General features: G+C 31.3%; 1 protein-coding gene across 1 annotated transcript; it reads right to left on the reverse strand.

The window, feature by feature from the left end:
- Positions 1-15,474: 15,474 nt before the first annotated feature.
- On the reverse strand, positions 15,475-20,257 carry LOC145681988 (uncharacterized). Its single transcript, XM_081753589.1, has 3 exons — positions 20,058-20,257; positions 19,591-19,644; positions 15,475-16,084 (listed from the first exon to the last, which is right to left on the reverse strand). The coding sequence occupies exon 3, from the start codon at positions 16,081-16,083 to the stop codon at positions 15,475-15,477; it is 609 nt and encodes a 202-aa protein (XP_081609715.1). The 5' UTR covers position 16,084; positions 19,591-19,644; positions 20,058-20,257.
- Positions 20,258-20,676: the final 419 nt, after the last annotated feature.

Below are 20,676 nucleotides of genomic sequence, written 5' to 3' on the forward strand. Positions count from 1 at the left end.
AATTTTCATTCACAACATGAAAATTTTAGATGTCATGTTAGCAGTTATTACAGCAACATACTTCACACTACAACCTTTCCCTCACTCCTGTTGTTCGGCCATGTTGTTTTCAGGCGTTTACGTTTTTCTGAATATCTCAGCATTATTTGTTCTATCAAAATGAAAATTGCGGAATAAATCTCTATTTCAAATTTCCTTTAGAAATAAGAAGCTACTGAGTCATAATGTCATATGAATCACTTTTACTCTTCTAATAGAAACAAACCCTTGACCCCCAAGCGTTACCGGACCAAATGTTCTTTGGACGAAATGTGCTTTGAACTAAACATCCCTGGACGAAATGTGCTTTGGACTAAACATCCCTGGACGAAATGTCCTTTGGACCAATTCTCCTTTGGACGAAATGTCCTTTGGACCAATTGTATTTTAGACGAAATGTCATTTGGACGAATTGTCCTTTGGACCAAATGTCTTTGGATTAAATGTCTCTGGACGAAATGTTCTTTGGACGAAATATCTTTGGACTAAAAGGGTGGCCACCGGGTGGGCCAGTGTGAGTCACGGTGAGTGGTGTTTCGCAGTAGGTCACGTCCTTTTGACCCACGATCCACTGATCCACTCACAAATCTTGACCCATTTCACCCACTTACCAACCGACCCACTGACCCACTCCATCTTTGATTTTAACATGTCTTGTTTCATTTAAAAGACGAAACATACATCCACATAATTTTTTCATCGATTGCGAAGGTTGGCTTAATATCATAATTGTAATGGTAATTTGTTCTTAAGGTGAGAAATTGATATGATTAAAAAGCCCACCTAGACGTGGGTACAAATTACCTTCCAAAGTTATTAGAAACGCTTTCTCACCCCGAAAACTATGAATTCGACAAATATTTAAGTAATTTTTGAGATTTTATTTTTAGCTCTCCCAGCAGTGGCGGCTAGTGTTAGTGTTGCAGCGTTGCGCAACGACCAAGATATTTCAAGAAAAAATATTATTATCAATAGTAGTAAAGAACAGAAAAAATACTTTTTAATACTCGCATACATACACTTTAAATAACATATTTTTTACTTCTGTAACTGTCCGTTCCGTTAATCCGTTTTAAAAAACGAAAAATAATCCGTCACAGAGTCTCTAATTTATATTGTGTTGCAGCGAGCATACAACGACCAGATTCCTTCAGCGCGACAATTGGAGCAAATGTTAAGTCTCCTTTCTCCTATCTCGGAAGTTAAAGGGACTGGTCGTTGCAGTGCTTCTGCAACACAGCACGGTTTCCAGTGAACGAGAAGGATTTTCGCGCTAAATAAGAGTTCTGAATTTTATTTCACTAGCAATTAACAAATGGAATTTGTTTTTATGCATTCATATTTTTAAATTACGGGACTGTACTGAAGCAAATCTATATAATGGCAATTAAAAAAAGTGATTGCAGAATTACAAAATAAGAAAGAAAATATCTAGTAGAGGAGAAAACAAATGAAAGTAGACTCGCAATTACAAGTTAATTCTTAGCTTATATTGATAATGAAGGCTTCTTCTACAGTAATTTGTGAATCATCGCTCCCCCCTTCCCCTCTGGGGATAGTATTTTAGTCCTATTTCTTTTATAAAATAAGTGTATTTTATAATCTTGATAACTTTCCACATAAAACTGTTTGATGGGAAACGCCAGATTGAATTCGGGACTAGTTAGCAATGTTCAGGGGCGTAGCCACGAGGGGGTTCACCGGGTCCGGACCTCCCAAAAATTTCGAAACTCGACTAACATTTGTAGACTTTCTTAACGAACTATACTTGTTTAACAGAGAAATGATTGATGTAGGTTAATTATTTTATTTTATACCTCATAATGTACTCTTTCTTTTCTTATAAAAATAATCATTCTATCAGTTTTTCTAAAAATATAGGTGACAGTAAGTAAGAATTACTTATCGTCTTTTCGGGTGCAGTATAAGACAGGTTCCATATTATGTAGACGTATTGGACCTCCCTCAAATACTTTGGACCCCTCCCAGTTAACATTTCTGGGTGTAGAATTGGCAGTGTTGTTTGTTTTGATGTTTTTTTTATTATTATTTTTGGCTTCTGTTACATGCTGATCCTTCATCTGGTGGCTTTCGAGGTTTTCTTTCCAGAACATATCACATTGGTAAGCATTGTTTCGCCTCATGTGGAAGTATATTGTGTTCATCGTGCATTGCGTAACAACCAAGACGGATGATTTGGAATGTAGTTTTCTTCTTTTACGCACATGTGTGTGTGTTGATGTATGAATATGTGACATTCGGAATTCATATACCAGTACCTCTTTTGTATCGGCTGTTTTGGTTTTTAATTATTAGGTTTAATTTTATTGTGTGTGCTTTAATTCTGTAAATAACCTACAAATTCTGAATGTATTGTATACCATGACTTCTGTAAATAACTTACAAAAAACATTGACCAGCTTTCAACAGAAGAGAAATTTGCAATTAAGGCTTAGACAAAACAAGCAAAGGGCAATTCAGGAGAGTGTTCGAAAAAAAATCCAGTTTAAATTTACAGGATATCTTATGGCAGTAGTGTTGTTTGCACCAGATACATTTCCTCAATTTATTTTAAATATTCCTGGATAAACTGTGAATAAAGTGTGTTCAATGTACATTTTTATAACACATTTTTTTATAATCTCTGCTACGAACTCTCTTCAGTCAACGCTGAAGAGTAATTCGGATCACTGTCAGGGACTGAGTGTGCTAGAATGAATAGTTTCTGAAATTAATATTAACTGCGCCTATGGCTCAGCAAAAGACGAAAAGTTTTTTTCCACACGAGAAAGAATTGACACGTTCAAGGAATTGAATGTCCTAAGAAATGTTATCTCCATTGGTTATGCTTTCCATCGAAAAAGACCTGACAATAAGAATACCAGAGTTCAACCAGCATGTAATAAACAGATTTGATACAATCAAAGAGTGGAGAATGAACTTACTAATTAATTAAGGTGATTAATCGGATAAAATGTTATGCATTTTTTTATTTTTTAAAAACAGAATGTTATTTAATTTAATATGTCACATAGCATTTGCATCTAAAGTTATGCTGACTAGTCAATGAGTCAACTTTATATCTTCTGTCTCTTATCGTTCATACTGCAACACCCGAAACCACAATCCACCGGCCGCCACTGTCTCCCAGGCCATCATCCTGTGAAGATGGGGATGAATTTGGATGTAACCTCCATTTGGAGCATCACTATCCATCTCAACGACCGAGAAAATTATGGATAAAACACTAAGATCAGTCGTTTTACATTATTTTTACATGTCACACCTCCCAACTTCCATAACTTCATACTACTACAATATTTTCTTCTTTGATTGAAAGTAATATGTCCCCCAAGTTTGGTAAAGGTTGTCCCAGACATTCCAGAACTACGCTCTCCTTATTAGATGTGCTGGGGGATCTTACTCTTACTGGAAGTTGAACTTAAACTTAAAGGTCATCAGAACTGCTCCCAATGAACTTGGCGACCACGAAAGATATGGGTTGTATACTAACATTGGTTATTTTCAATTATTTCTACATGTCAAATTTCACAAACTCCTTCATTGTGTTAATGAGGGCTTAACTTACATGGCATCTGAAGTTCCAATCTTTACCTAAGAGACCCCCAAAATTATAGATTCGACACTAATGTAGGTCTTTTTTTATAATTTTGATGTCAGTCCCTTTCATTCCTCCTAGGACAGCAAACGGATACTGCCACTGCTAGGACTAAATTTGGTCTTAAATGGCATTAAAATTTCTACCAATTAATTCAGCGAACAGTTCTGCATTTAGAAGCTCGGCGTCCCTACGCACTTTTGCTCTCGGCGCCCAGTAGTCATATTGGGAAATGTAACCTTCGTGTGTGGCCCTAGAACAATGGATTGCAGACAATTACCTTTTGTATTTGTAATTGAGAAGCACCAGCGGGTGGTCCTGCAGACAATAGATAGAGAGTATAGTTGTATAGAAATACACTATTGTTTAAATGACATATGATGACAGGTAATGGATGGTATACTATTGTATGTATAGTATTGACATAAAAGAGAATAATAAAAGATGTCAAGTTGTAAAGATAAATGATTTAAAAAAAACCTTGGAAACTTGTTGAACAATGGGAAGCTTGTTATAAAGAATAATAAAAGAGAAACCTTGCAGGCGTATGTAAAGAATAATAAAAGAGAAACCTTGGGAAAATTAACGAACAAAGGATAGTTTGTTATAAAGAATAATAAAAGAGAAACCTTACAGCTGTATGTAAAGAGAAACTTTGCAGGTGTATGTAAAGAATAATAAAAGAGAAACATTGGGAAAATTAATTGAACAATGCTAGCTTGTTATAAAGAATAATAAAAGAGAAACCTTACAGCTGTACGTAAAGAATAATAAAAGAGAAACCTTGGAAAACTTGTTGAACAATGCTAGTTTGTTATAAAGAAATAATAGAACTATAGAATACTTTGCAGGTGTATGTAAAGAGAAACCTTGCAGGTGTATCTTTTAAAATAATAAAAGAGAAACCTTGGGAAAATTGAAGAACAAGGGTATAAAGAATAATAAAAGAAACCTTGCAGGTGTATGTAAAGAGAAACATTGCAGCTGTATGCGTTAAAGAATAATAATTTAGGTGTTGAACAATACCGGATTGTTATAAAAAGATTTTTAACCCGGCGGCGGAAACGCGGACGCGGCGCAAAAAGGCGCGGGCGCGAACGGTTGGGCGTGGATGGTAATAAATTTGAAAATGAAGTAAAAGAGAGGACGATTTACCTTGAATGTATATATGAAAAGAATTTTGGGATTTTTTGTTAATGTAAAGAAAAGTTTTTATGTTTTTTGTATTGTGTTATTGACATGTTTAAATATTGTTTTGAAAAGGAATAGGTGACTTGTATGAACTTGATGGTACTGGAGGACGCCATCTTGTTTGTTTGAACTGTTTAAATACGAGAGTTTTGGAAAATGTTGTATGTATTTTAGCTATGGCTGCTATACAGAAAGAAGATTTTGTGTACGCGGATGAAGAGACGTTGTTTTCTCCGCCATGTGTGGAGAATAACCCGAAGACCGAGAATAGCAATTTATCGGTAAACAGCAGAGCAGACTCTCCAGACAGTGTAAAAACTATTTATTTATCATCATCTTCGGATGATGATGATATTGATATTGAAGAAGATGAAGAATTTGTGGGAGGATCACCATCGTTATTATCGAGGACATCAAGGTTTTGGAGGTTGAATTGCCGCTGTAATAATTATAAAGTGGACATGAAGTGCATTGTGAAATCGATTAAAGAGTGGGAAACAGATAAAATGTTAATTTGTAGCGCATGTTATGAAAGTGTTAACAATCAAATGGGCGATGAGTGTTTATTCATGACTGAAGAAGAATTGGTGGAACGTGCCATATCAACTTTAATAGATATAGAAGTTGAAGAACTGTTTTATACATATGCCAAATCGCATATAATAGGCATATGTACTCAAGAATTGTTTTATGAATTATACTATGATTTGGTTGAAGAAAGGGATAAGACATTTTTAAGTGATGTAATTGAAATTTTTAGAATGAAAGACAGAAAACATGTGTGAACTGAACTACAGATGAAAAGTGAACCTTATGTTTGTGTTTGTGTAAAGACAGAAAAAAGTGAAAGAAAGAATTAAATTTTAAACTTTTAACTATATATGTATAAATATTACGTATTTTGAAAATAATTTTTTGTGTATCGTATAGTGAACAACATATAAGTGCATACTTACGTTTTAATAATAATAATATTTCTTGTGAACAATGTTTATTTTATTATGATATTGGAACTTTTCCTGTAGAATATTTATCCAATGATATAACTTTGAATGATTTATTTGAAGAACATGATAGTGAAATTTTAAGTATAAACTTTACACGCGAAACGCGTGAACACCGAATTTGCTGTTACGTTTTTTGTTAGAAAACAAGATGCAACCTTTTATTGTAAAGGTGTAGAAAAATCACTTGGATTAAAAATATTTTTGTAATATATAAAATTTTTTATAACATTAATTGTATTGTATACAAAGAAGAAATAATAATTATTATTATTTTATGTATTGAATGAAAATAACATCAAGTTTTTTTTGTTAATGTAGTTTTATTGTATTGTATTGTGATGAAAATATAAAGAAATAAACTTATGCATTATAATAATTTTTGTTGTTTTTCTTTTTAAAATGGTTAATGAAATAAATAATTAGAAAAATTTGAAAATGATTGCAAGTAACATTTGTTTGATATTTATTTTCTTTTGCATTTACTTATATTATTTTACAATTAGTATTGTTTCACACGTTTGCATTTTTTTAATTTTTCATAATATTATTTTACATTTTAAGAAAATATTTAAAGATAAATAGAAATAATAATAAAATATATACGTATATAAAAGTTTAATACTTAAATAATTTATGTTAAAAAGAATTGATTTATGAAAATACTAAATTACTTGAACACTTTGTATTGCCGTGTTAAAAATTGCAAAGAAAACTTTACATTTGTATTTTATTGTTTGTTTTGGATAAACTTTTTTTTGTATTATGTAGAAAATGTTTGGAGAATTTGTTTTACTAACTAATTTTTTATTTTTAAAATTACATATTATTATCAGAATTGTTTTACGAAAAGTATTTATTTAACATTGCGTAATAAATTACACGACCATGTTGTGTGAACTAATAAAATTGATTTGAAATAATAAAATGTGCAAAACATATATTAATATTTAATGTTTTGGATATACAACACAATTTTATTTTGTTTGATGTTAGTATACTTTAAAAATACATGTAAACATACATACATACCTGCATAATGAAAAGTAAAAAAACATATGTTGCAGTTGGAAGCTCTGTTAACCAATGGAAACTATGTTTACCATTGGAAAGTAAAATACCAACTTATAACACGCATGCGCAATCGTTAAAAGTTTATACGCATGCGCAAATTTATTTATGAAAAGGAAAACACATAATGCAGTTGAAAGCTTTGGTATCCAATGGGAAGTAATTACAAAGTTTGTAATACGCATGCGCATTCGTTAAAAGTTTATACGCATGCGCAAATTTATTTATGTATACACAGGAACAATATTTAAATAGTATAGTATTTGTGAAGATGTGTAGTAGAAAAGTATCCCATTCCGAGTATATTTCGCCACGAGAAAAAGAACTTAAACTTGTTAATAGGAAGAAAGTTATTTGTGAAGTGAAATTATTATATCCTAATGAAGAACATTGTAATTCGTTTAGAAGATTTTATCGAAATGATGATGAAATACAATTTGAAAAAGTGTATCCTAATACAGATATTGAAATTCGTGAATTAGATATTGTAAACTGTAAGTGCAATCGCTTTAAAGTAAGTAAGTTGTGCATAAAATAACTTTTTGAAAATTATAAACTGAATGAACCACTACTTTGTTGTGCATGTTCATTAAGAATACCAGATGAGCGCCTTCATTTTTGTTTATTAGCATATAATAATCGATTGAAACGTGCTGTGTGGGAATTTGTAATTAAGAAGACAACTCGTGAGATAGTGTTTAAACTGTATTTGAAGAAACATTGTTTAGACGATAATTACAAACAAAACAAGACGCTTTTAAATAGATTTAATTTATCATATGAATCACTCACATTTTGTGATACTTATATTTCTGAGTTAGTTGAAGTGTTTTTAAAAAGTGACAAAAATGCCTACAGGAATCAGACCGTGTCTGTATAATTGCACTTCTTTTTTTGTAAATGAACAGTGCGTGTTGGATTGTATTTCAAGATGGAATCCAGAATATAAACTTGTATGTGAAGGATGTTTCGAAAACTCTCATATTATAGAACACCATGATTGTATTACTTGTGAATATGAAATGATGTGCTTTAATGCGTGGCGTGTTATGGTACGAGGGCGTACTTTTGATGAACTGTATGAAATTTTTTCATCATATCATGATATTGAAATAGATGATTGGACCTTTGTTTATATGTTATATAATATTTTATTAAACAAAAATTATGTTGATTTAATTACAGAGCTTTTCTTAGAAAAAGATTTTGCTTACAATTTTTATAATTTTTTTAAATTTGTTTGATGTGTTAGTGATATAGGTAAACGAAGTAAAAGTTATACAATGTAAATACAATAAATTTGAAAACAATACTTATTATAATTTGAAATAGAAAATTTTAGTATGATGAAATTGTTTGCATGTATATGAATTTAAAATTAAAATAGAATATAACATTACATATTTATTTATATTATATACTTTGAAACAAATTTTTTATTTATATGTAATCAGTTTTAAATTATGTGAAAAATAAAAATATTATTTCTATAAAAGTATTTTTGTTATTTTTTATTTGATTTTTTTTAAAAATACCTAGTTTGTAATTTTTGTACGCACAAATAGTTTGCATTGTTATGTGCAAACGGATTTAGTTGTAATTTGAATGCATTGGAATTTATTTTATATTTGTGCATAAAATTGAATTACATAATTATTTTAATATCATTAGGTAAATTATAAAAAATGAAATAACATTTGTAAAGAAAAAAAGAATAAAAATAATCATGTTTGAAATACAGACATAGAAAAAAACTTTTCAAAGGAAAGTAGAAAAGAACTATTGTTTATATTAATACTTTAATATGATAACAAGAAATTTTTAACAACGAGTTTGTTTTTTAGTACACGCAAATATTGTTAGGACAAGTTTTTTACAATGACTTTTTATTACGCAAGAGAATAATTATTAATGAAAAAATAAGAAACAACGTTTACAAAAAGTTCACGAGAAATTATTATGAACGTTATTGGTTTATGCTATTGATATTTTCGTTAACAGTTTATTTTAATATTTCCCTAAAAGTATTACATTAGTGAAAACAAAAAAAGATTTTTTAGTAAACATGTACTACAAATGCCAAAAGTTATAAGGTGAAATTGCATAATACAAAGTAATAAAAATACTGAAAAAAGTATTGATCATCTGGTACCTAAAGATAGTTTTCATGGGGGAATGTTTTAATGCGTTGTACGAATGTACCAGTGAAGAGTCTATGTCATATTATGATGTTACCAGTCTTTACTCCTGGGTAATGGCACGTAAGCCGTTGCCTATAGGAAAACCTATAATATACAAGGGGCCTGACTTTCCACAAGTGCAAAGTATTCATGGATTAGTGAAACGTACCTCCCAAAGACTTATATTTTCCAATTTTACCATATACATGTAATGATTGCCTTTTGTTTGGGTTATGGAACAAACTGACAACAAGTGTATGCATAATGATGCCGAGCGTGTGCTTACTGGTACATACTGTACTCCTGAACTTCATATGGCTTTAGATCTCGGATACAAAATTCTACAAATTATACGGATCAGAAGATAATTTGTTTAAAGATTATGTCAATTCCTTCTTAAAAATGAAACAGGAGTCTTCAGGATTTTCTAGCTGGTGCAAAAGTAAACAAGATCAAGAAAAATATATTGCAGACTATTATGAACATGAATGCATTCAGTTAACGGAAAATAACATTGAATCAAATCCTGGTCTAAGATATATTTCCAAAATATTTCTCAATTCATTATATGGCAAATGGGGACAAAGAACAGATTTATCTCAATCTGTAATTGTAGATACTCCAGAAAAATTTTTAAGTTATCTATGGGCACCGCAATATGAGGTACAAACTGTATTGCCTATTGGAGAGCAACATATAAGAACACCAAAAATAAAAACAAGATATTTTCCAATGTTGTCCTTGCAGCCTTTATCACCTCTTGGGCGCGTCTAAAACTTTACGAATTACTAACAGCTATAGATCCTGAGCGTGTATTGTACTGCGACACTGATAGTATTATGTTTGTGCAGCAACGTAATGAAAAGCCTCCACTTTCTTTGGGTTCCTATTTAGGTCAGTTAACTAATGAAGTTCCTGATGGCTAGGAAATTAATGCATTTATAGGCTTAGGACCAAAAAATTATGCCTATAGAATGAAAGAAGTTCAAACAGGGAAAGTAGATTATGTATTTAAAATTAGAGGAATAACTTTAAATCATCGTACACGACAAGAAATTAACTTTGATCATTTTTATCAACTAGTTCGAGATAAAGCTGACAAAAAACAGTTACACAATCCAGGAAGAATTGTTCGTAAGCCGGGGTTTGTCATCGTATCCAAGTCTGAAACTAAAACATATCAGAAAGTTCAAAATAAAAGACGACGATTAAATCATAACAGTATTACTGACTATAGAACATTGCCATATGGTTATCAAAGTATTAAGTGCGTGAAATGATTGGTATTCTGTATATATGTAAATAGTAGACTGTCTAAAGGTATCATGATGTTATAATATCATCAAATATGTCCATAAGTTTTCCTATCTGTTGGTACTTCTACGTATATATAATGTAAATATCTTATTTAAATATGTATATCAATATACCAATATAGAATATTGTAGACTATATAAATACAATAAAGCGTTACAATTTATAATATTATGTTTTATTTCTCCAACAAATATTGATATCATACGAAGTATATGTATTCTATATAAGATAAAGGAAGAATACCTATGCTTCATATAAATGATCCTAAGTTGGAAATTATGTTGTCGGCATAATGGTTTTTACAAAGAAAAGAGCATCTTAGAAGTAAGTAAAGGATTAGAATACTGTTGTAGTGAAAATATATCTATATGTACATGGGTTATACCACAGTGATACCCTTTGTGCTTCAAATACCAGTAATGATCTTTGGTATGCTCACACATTTTAGTATTTTTCGAAACATAATTCCTCGGAGCTTGCTTAGCAAGCGATCCGGTGAATATTACGAGAGGTTAAATAAATAAGGAGATTGCTTAGCAATTTTTATATTTTCACAATCAATGATTGTTCAGAGCTTACGCTGGAAGGAAACAAATAAATAAATAATGAGTTTGAGTAACAAACGATCCAACTAAAATTCCAAAGGAAACGATACAATAAAATATATGAGAGGTTAAATAAATAATGAGTTTGCTTAGCAATTTAAATACGATCACACTCTATGAATGTTCTGTTAAGAAAAAATAACAAAACCAGTTTAAACCAGTTTAAACACCTGTAGCAAAGCAAACAAAACAAATTTCTAGCACTACTAACAAAGGAATTTTTTAAACCCAGTAACATAAGGTACAAATTACATCATATTGTGTAATATTACTGTTACTAAATTTAAAATATGTTAAACCACCTGTGTACGAGATTACAAAACCAAATGCTTTTGGGTACGAGACTACGAAACGAAATGCGTTTGGGTACGAGACTACAAAACAAAATGCGTTTGGGTACGAGATTACAAACTGTGTTGTAGCTTATACAAGTAGTAGTGTTATACTCTACGTTAATATTATAATTATTATTTTGCACGGTAATTAAATTATATTTCATGCAAAGTATACGTATACAAAACGTGTACGGTAAATCATAATACATTTTTTTATGTTTATGTTCGATTAAGTTTGTTAATGTTTGTGTAATCATGTACACAAATTGTAAATAAACTCATAGGATTATGTTTGGCAATGTTCGGGAAACTTCGGTTAAGTTCGGAATCATTTGTGTGGTACATTAACCAATATGTACAAAATTCTAAATAAACTCTTAGGTTTATGTTCGGCAATGTTCGGGAAAGTTCGGTTAAGTTCGTGTTAACTTGTTTAAATTTTTAATTATTAGTGTTTTAAAAATAATGTATACTAGATTAATGCAAACAAAACACATTAAAATTCATCCGCCATGTTTGTTTCTTGAAACAACGCCACCTGTACCATAACATTCACATTAGTGTGTATAAGACTGTGCGTGTGTGTACATGTGCCATAGCAAGTTACCGAGTGTTGTTTGTTTTTTATAACCGGCAATACCCCGCGCAGTTTCCGGGCAGCAATATTTTACGCGTCCCGCGTCGCGAAAACTTTTTTCGGGTGTAAATACCACGCGGCGCGCACCGGTCGCGATAAAAAAACGCGCGGCGCGCACCGCTTGCGGTAAAAAACGCGCGAAAAAAGGTATTTATTTTAGTAATATCATTTATTTTACCTATTCATATAAAAATATATCTTTTAATAAGCATATTTCCAAAGTTTCAAAAAAATCAACGCCATATTGTTTATGCAAATTTATTAAATTTTTATTTTTAATTTACAATGTTCTAATCTGTATAGTAATGTTCGTTATGTCCTAGCGATTAAGAAAATACCTTTCTTTTCTTTCTACGACCAATACTTGGCCGTCAAAAGCGAAAAAATAAAAAACTATACTTTTGGAACACCCTGTATAAAATCGAAAAAAATAAAAATTGTTCAAATGTATCATGTAGGGTGTCTTTCTATATAGATTTTGACCTGGCAAATCGATTTCTGTTATCCATTTTGTCCTACGATCAACCGTTTAGGAGCTATGCCCATTTGAAATTATTTTAAAGTTACATTGTTCTAATTTGTATAGTAGTGTTCGTTAGGTCCTAGCAATTAAGAAAATACTTTTCTTTTGTTTCTATGACCAATAGTTTGGCGTAAAAAGCCAAAAATGTAATGTTAGAGCCCTACATACCCAGCCGCCACTGTTAGCCCCCACAAAAAATTGTTCAAATGTATCATGTAAGGTGTCTTTCTATATAGATTTTGACCTGACAAATCGATTTCTGTAGTCCATTTTCACCTACGATAAATAGTTTACGAGATATGACCATTTAAAGTTATTATACGGAAAAATCTTAGTCTTTTTGCATCAACGCCACCTATATACCAGAACTTGTCAGTACCACACATGCTTTTGTGCAGTTAACATCAAATCGTATCGGTCTCGTGTTATTTGTACAACCGGCATTTCCTCATACGCTTACCGACAAAATCATTTTGTCGTTTCCCGTCTTTTTTTCCCGCCATATATTAGTGCTTCGTATGTGCTTCAAACATCAAAGAAGACAATTTGTGTTAGGTAAGTATCAACATTTTAACATTTCTATACTTCACATGTGGTTTCCCATACAGTATACAGTTTCCCATACATATTTTTAAAGAAAAAAAAATAGTCACTTAGAATCTGAATAAACGCGTGCATATACGCCACTGATATCAACAAATAAATTATTCGTTTTCGTTCATTTGGTATTCCTTTTCTCATTGCTTACACAAACTTTTGCAGTTTCTGTGTTCAAAAAACAAGATTTCATCGTTCCTTTTTTCCTTGTAAATTCCATTGCATTCAAGTAGGAATAAAAAAATGGCCTAAAGCATCATTCAGGTTAACCTTACCCCTCTCACGCACACCAATACATGTATGTGTGTGCTTCTCGTATTCTTTCTCTGTCTCTCTCCCTCTCTTGCTGTTTGCGTCAAACTACAAGCATATTGTCCCCCACCCCTCTCTTCTCCTCTCACGCACCCAACGCATTGATCTATCCTTGCACAAATTCTCTTTCTCTCTCTCTCGCATGCACTCTTGTCCTTAAACTCCCCTCACGTCTCTATTACTGTTTCCTTCAAACTACAAAAACACCTCCCTCCCGCAACACCTCCGCTGCGATCCCTAGCCTGCACTCAAGCAAACTTTTTTTTTCTTTTTTTCCCTCTCTGTCTGGCTTTCGCTTTGTTATATGTTCCCGTTTATACTTCTATTGGTAGGTAGGTAGATAACCTGTCCGTTCACTATGGTATTCTTCTCGTTTAAAATTGTAGGTAAACCCTCATGAAAACCATTGAGGAAATGCACAACATTTCCGGTTTGCGTATTTCTATCTTAAATTTGCCGTAAAAAATCTCATAACAACGGTTCTATCTGACATTTGTCCGAAAAAAATGTACGTAAGATTTCCTTTTTTTTAAGTATCATACATATTCAGTGGAGTCTTCTACACATAATGATTTTTTATGCCATATTTGTTCAAATTAATCTATTAAAATGCAGCAATCGATAAAATATGGAAATAATCGCTAAACTGTGAAACATAAAAATCTCCTGGAAATTATAAATTATATATCAAAATTTTAAGTAAATTTTGCAGTTAGAAACAAAGTTGGTCTCGATCTTCATTGCTCCTTCAATCAAGATCAAAATACGTTACCAATACATGTGTTATAAAGCTTCAATAATGTTTTTAAGGGGGACAAACAAAATTATTTTAAAAAAAACGGGTAGCAGAAAAGAGGTGAATTTTATTTATCTTTCTTGTTCTTAATATTATTATTATTTTCATTGCATATAAAACTAACTAACTAAGTCTATGACCTATGGAACCCAGAGGTTCACATAAGGTCTTCACTAACTTTTATCCATACCCAATTGTATACAATTTGTACTTTGCCTATCCTATTTTTACAAAATTCATCTTAATATTTTCCTCCCATTTGTGCATAGGTCTTCCTAACGATCGTTTTCCTATAAGTTTACCAGTCAAGACTTTGAAAGCGTTCCATTAAATCAATATGAACTGTTTACCTAACCCTCCTAGACTTGTTAACCCTAACAATGATGGGTAATCGTATAAACTATGTAGTTCCTCAATATCAAGCTTTTGCCAATCCCCATTCTTATTCCTCTTGGCTTGGAATATTTTTCCTAGAATTCTGTTCTCAAATACTTCCCTCAGAGTAAGAGATCATGTGTGACAACAATTTGAATGCATATAGTTTACGAAAAATTGTCTTTTTTTTTCTTCATATGAGTATAAAAGAAAAAAGTAGAAGGAAAGTAATGAATAGGAAGAATAAGATAAGCATAATTTTTTTTAAAAAAAACAGACGAGTCAAAATTATTTTCCAGGTCTGTCAAATGTATAATAATAATAATAATAATAATAATAATAATAATAATAATAATAATAATAAATATTTAGATAGCTGAGCTGGATTCCAGCTTGCACTACCTAAAATTTGTCTTTTATTCATACATTTTGTAATTTAATCAAGTTCAAAAAGCATCTTTAGTCAGCAATTGAAAATTATATTTTCAGCAGTCTTCTTGTTATAAGGTTTCTATAGACGTTTTTCCCTGTAATTTTAGCACCAAAACAATCTTAAATCCCTGTGAAACTAATATCCTTCGCTGGGTCTTTCATAAAAAAAATATACATTACCTTACTCCAGTCCATTTGTTAGCTGCAGTCTTTTTAGAATCAACCGGAAAACTGAAAGAAAAACCATAAAAAATGTTGTCGCTATAAAGCCTTCCAACCACCCAAAAACCATGTAACCTTAAAACCTGATTTTTCTCAGTTCAAATTACCTAAACTAATGATATTGGAATTAATAAAACACACAACTTATAATGTCTAATCTAATTTTCTTTTTTTTCCTTTTTATTTCTTATATTTACATTTTTTTCTTTGTGTTTTTTTTTACATTTTATTCCCTTCGATATATAAATCTTGACATTTATTCAGAAATTGATTAAATGTATGTAAAACTTTAACATCCATGGCTACATTTAAAAATTTTTGTAATTTAATCATTGTTTTCAAAAACTCTTCATTTATTTCAATCTCCCTATTGTTTTCTTCTTCCTCTTGTACCCCCACCTCATCTTGCATCACCTCCTCCTCTTCCTGTTCACCATTTTCATCTATCGTAGCCCGCTCCTCCTCCTCTTGCACATCTTCCATCGCCTCCTCTTCATGATCTAATTCATCCACATTCTCCTCATCCTCCTCTTCGGGATCTAATATAATCACATCCTCCTCCTCCTCTTCGAGATCCAATTGAACCACATCCTCCTCATCCTCCTCTTCGGGATCTAATATAATCACATCCTCCTTCTCCTCCTCTTCGGGATCTAATATAATCACATCCTCCTCCTCCTCTTTGAGATCTAATATAATCACATCCTCCTCCTCCTCTTTGGGATCTATTTGAACCACATCCTCCTCCTCCTCTTCGGGATTTAATTCAATCACATCAAAATCTTCGTTAGTTAAATGAATAATTGCAATTTGTCTGTGGTGTGCCATCCTGCAAAAAACAAAAAATAACACTTATAAATATCAAATAATACTATAAAATTTCACAGGTTATATTTAAGCATGCGTGCTGTTAAAAATATATCAAAATAAGTATCACCTTATTTTTTATATCTCTCAATAATTCATTCAATCAATTATATAACTATCAGTAACAATTCACTGTTCTATTCTCAAAATAAATAGCTATTGTACATTGAATACTCAGTTATCACTCTTATACTTATTCGCTTAGCGCCTATAATTTGATCTGTCAAAGTTATTTCATTATTTACATATCAGTTCTTAAAACTTGGATCTTCAATACAAATAATGACTCTAATTATTTTTTATTTGTTCTCTTCTAAACAAACTGGTATTATTTATTTATTTGATTTCCATCACTAAAAACTCTGGGGAGCTAAGTTCCCTAAATCATGTTTATAACGCAATTTACCTATATTTTCAACAAAAGTAATATTTCATTCCTTCAATCATAAACAAACTAATTTTTTCAACAATTTTTTACCTTAATTTTAAAAGTAACCTACATATAAATGTTCACAAGACCTTAAAAATTACCAGTTTCAAACATATTCTAACAAAATTACTTTGTAACCCTCCCAACAAAAAATTTGTATGTTTGTCTCTCCCTAAATATTCAAAATATCAAATAACATACGTCCTTATTACGAATGTATCAACATATTCGTGTCATTTATATGAAATTCCACAAAAATTAAGCAAGAGTTTTTCCTAGGAAACATTCCTATTTACAATACTACCAAGATAATATTCAGTTATCATTACGTTTTTTATTTTACTTTTCCTACACAAATCCTAAAGTAATTTTCTCTAGTACATTTGCTTCATAGTTCTATTTTCTGCTTAAGTCATTATTATAGATATTTTGCCTTTAATACCAAGTCACTTGCCACAGCTAACAAGCTTGTATGCTCCACAGTCCTCCGCTAACCTTCTCGTTTTCGCGTATAATCTTTCTGTTTTAATATCACTCATTAATTGTAGTGTTCTTCGCCCCCCTCCCTTTCTTTCCTGTCAACATACCCTCTAGGACATTCCTTAACAAGAGATTTGGTTAACTAATCTTATAGTAAACAATATTATGTTCATAATTTTTTCGCAATGCTTCCGTTTCCTTCCACATCCGTAATTATCATCTTCTTTTACCCTAATTCGCATTACCGTGCAATATAAAGTGCTAAGTGCCATAAAAAACAATTCAATATTTTCAATAAATTAATATAAAAAAAACAAAATCCAGTTTTCCTAAAAACTATTGTCGTTCATAAGCTCCTACATGTCTAAGCGGTTAGCGTACGCGCATTTTGCGTGGGTAACCAGCGTTCGGTTCCCGGGGCAAACTCATATGGTTCCCATTGCACGTAAAGTTGTAGGTCCACGTCTCATATTGCCTCGTTGCTCAAAGGTACGCTAAACTCATAATCAACTTTATACCCACATTTTAAATGCGGTCATTTAATTTTTTCTATACTTATATTTCTATAATATAATTCATGAATTTAGTTTCATTCTGACTAAATATTTTAGCACCCAATGCTTTCATGTTTCCTGTATTTTTATTTTTTATTCTTTCGGACATAAGGGCAGTTACATAAAGCTGTACAACAGGTATAACGCAATATATATTCCAAAAATAATAATAATAATAATAATATTTAAGTCGCAAGCACACTCCCTCAAATAGTGATATTCCCAATAAAAAGTCCATATAGGTATCAATTTCAATTAAATTTAGGCATTAAAACATTTCTCTGCACGTTATTAGTTAAATCCATACTAATATTACACATGCAAGGTTTTCCCAATTCTTTACCTAACAAATATAATTAGTTTTAAGACACAATAAATTACTAATAATAATTCAATTATCTCTTTTGCAAAATAATTATGGTACACTTGCACCTACATTATCAATTTTCATGTCATAAATGTTGGTGAGTGTTTCCAATATTAAAAAACTGTCATCGCCAAACTACTACATAATAACAGTGTGTTTAAATCCATGGCACTATTACGTAACCTTCTATCTACACGCAAAAATATATGGCAAACTACACTTTTCCAATTAAGATAGCGGTGCCTTAAACGTAAAACAATTCAGTTCAATTCATCACATTCACTCAACTAATTTCAATTCCACATTATTTTACATAACATTGCTTTTGTTTTTTCCAATTCATGAATTAACTAAAAGTTTATATTTCATATCCTCTTTCTAATAATAAATTCCAATATTTATTAACGCCAGTTTGCGGTACCTTAATACTATAATGCCCGCCTCCGGTGCTTCAAATCTCTCATACAATCCCAATCCGCAACAAGTCAAATTTATGCTGCGCAAACACCATATGTGTAGGTTTTGTCGGGGTTCTCCCGCTTCCTCACACTTTCTATATACTTTTTCAAAAGCTTTCTGCATAACACAAAACAATATAAAAAAATTCATTACTCATTATCATCATCATCATCTCCTTTAGCCTAACAGAAATACACAGCAAAGGTGTGCGCCCTACTTACTAGGTCACTGTAAAAAGGCATGTAAGTACTGCTATATCACATCTTCTTGTTTCGTATACACTATACAAAACCACCGTAAGCGTGGGTTTTCTCGCAATTCTTCCCTTTCCTCCCACTATCTCATTCCACCATTTCATCCATCTTGCATTATTACCCTTTAGCCTAACCCGCATAAGCGTAAAACGTCAAACTTAAAAATTTTATTTTCTATAGCATTTATAAACTTTTATCTTTGCACCATCTTTTGCTTTCCTTTCGTTATGTTCAAACGGTACCTCAATGTTATAATGCTCACCTCTGGTGTATGCAATCCCTCCTTCAATTTCCCGCAAATTAACTTTCTGTTAAACAATATTCTGTTAGTGGATTTTCCCGTTTCCTCCCACTATCTCATTCCAACAATTGTTCAGTTATTATTTATTTGCCTTAATTATGCGTTAGTCTTAGCGTAAAGGGCATAATTGTCACACGATAAACTGAAATATTCCATTTTCTACGGCATTCATAAGCTTTTATCTTTCCATCGTTTCCTCATTTCTATGCATATGTTTCAACAGTACCTCTAATGCGTAAGGTGTTTTATTTAATCCCTAAACATGTAACTTTTTAGTGGACAACATAAGGTCCATGGGTTGTTTCACGTATTTCTATTTCCTACCACACTCTCATTCCACCGATTTTTCCATGATCATTCATTTCCCTTAATCACCCGTCACTCTTAGTCTAAAGGGCATAATCGTGGGACGTTAAACTGAAATATTCCATTTTCTATGGTATTTATAAGCTTTTATTTTTCCATCGTTTCCTGCTTTCCTCTCAATAAAACTAGGCTACACATACTATAGTCAAAATGTTCGCAACTAAAACTGATCTTTTCCAAAAAGTCAATTAAACATAATAAGCTCAGCAGTTTTCCTCTCTTAAGTTTAAAAATAAATAAAATAATTTATTTCTTACCTCAAATCTAAAAATTCCTTCAAAATATCTCCTAAAATCGATCCAGGAAAAAATCTAAAACAAAGATAAGAAAAAATAATTTAGTATAAATTCAACACCTCCTCCGCAAACACATAATATCATTCTCTCTCTCTCTCTCTCTCTCTATATATATATATATATATATATATATATATATATATATATATATATATATATATATATATATATATATATAAAAGTTTAATAAAAATTACTTGGGTGGTTTACAAATAAGTTCTATGCTATTATATAAATTTAAAAATTAATTCCACCTCAGCTTTTCAATATTTCTCATTTATTTTTCTTAAAAGTCAACAAATAAAAATAAGCTCATGTTACAATTTACATTAAAAATGATATTATATTCTCACTTCAATTATCTATAAAAGTTAAGTTCTTTCATTATTTCTTTATAGAATAAATATAAAAAACAAAATTCAACTTACCTTCCAAATATAGATATTTCTGGTCAACTAAAAAACTCCTTTCCTTAACTATCACACGCAAACGTTGTATCACCGACTAAGCTCTAAAATACAAATAAGCGTGTTCTCCAAAACAACATATTTATATTTTTTCACAAATAAAAGAGTCAAACTAACGCCAAACATTTTACGGTTTCTTTTTTTTTCAAATCTTAGCGTCCCCTGCAAACACTTTCGTCCAATTACTGTATGTCTTAAAGCAAAATTCTTTTAAAAGGATGCCCCCTACAACTTCCCTTCAATACAACAGAAAATTTACGCAAGTATCTCTCTACAAACAATAAATTCTCACATAAAAGAAACTCTTTCCCTTAAATACAGCTTGTAGCGTCTAGATACTTCACAATAGCCAAAAAAAAAAAACAATACACTTTTGTAGGTTCTGCAAAACGAAAACGAAACCAAAGGTTTGCCTTTTTCAGTTTTATTATCTTATTCACCACTGGAAGAGCTCTTTTCCGTCTCTCTCTGTAAGTATGGCACCATACACTGACATTTTTAAAACTAAAAATCTAACTTACAATCCAATACTAAGGCGTTCAGCTTTCGTTCTTGAAGTCTCAGCTTCAATCACAGTTTA

The sequence above is a fragment of the Thermobia domestica genome, chromosome 3 (genome assembly GCF_964235325.1).
Source record: "Thermobia domestica chromosome 3, izTheDome1.hap1.1, whole genome shotgun sequence".
In the NCBI taxonomy this organism is placed as follows: Eukaryota; Metazoa; Arthropoda; class Insecta; order Zygentoma; family Lepismatidae; genus Thermobia; species Thermobia domestica.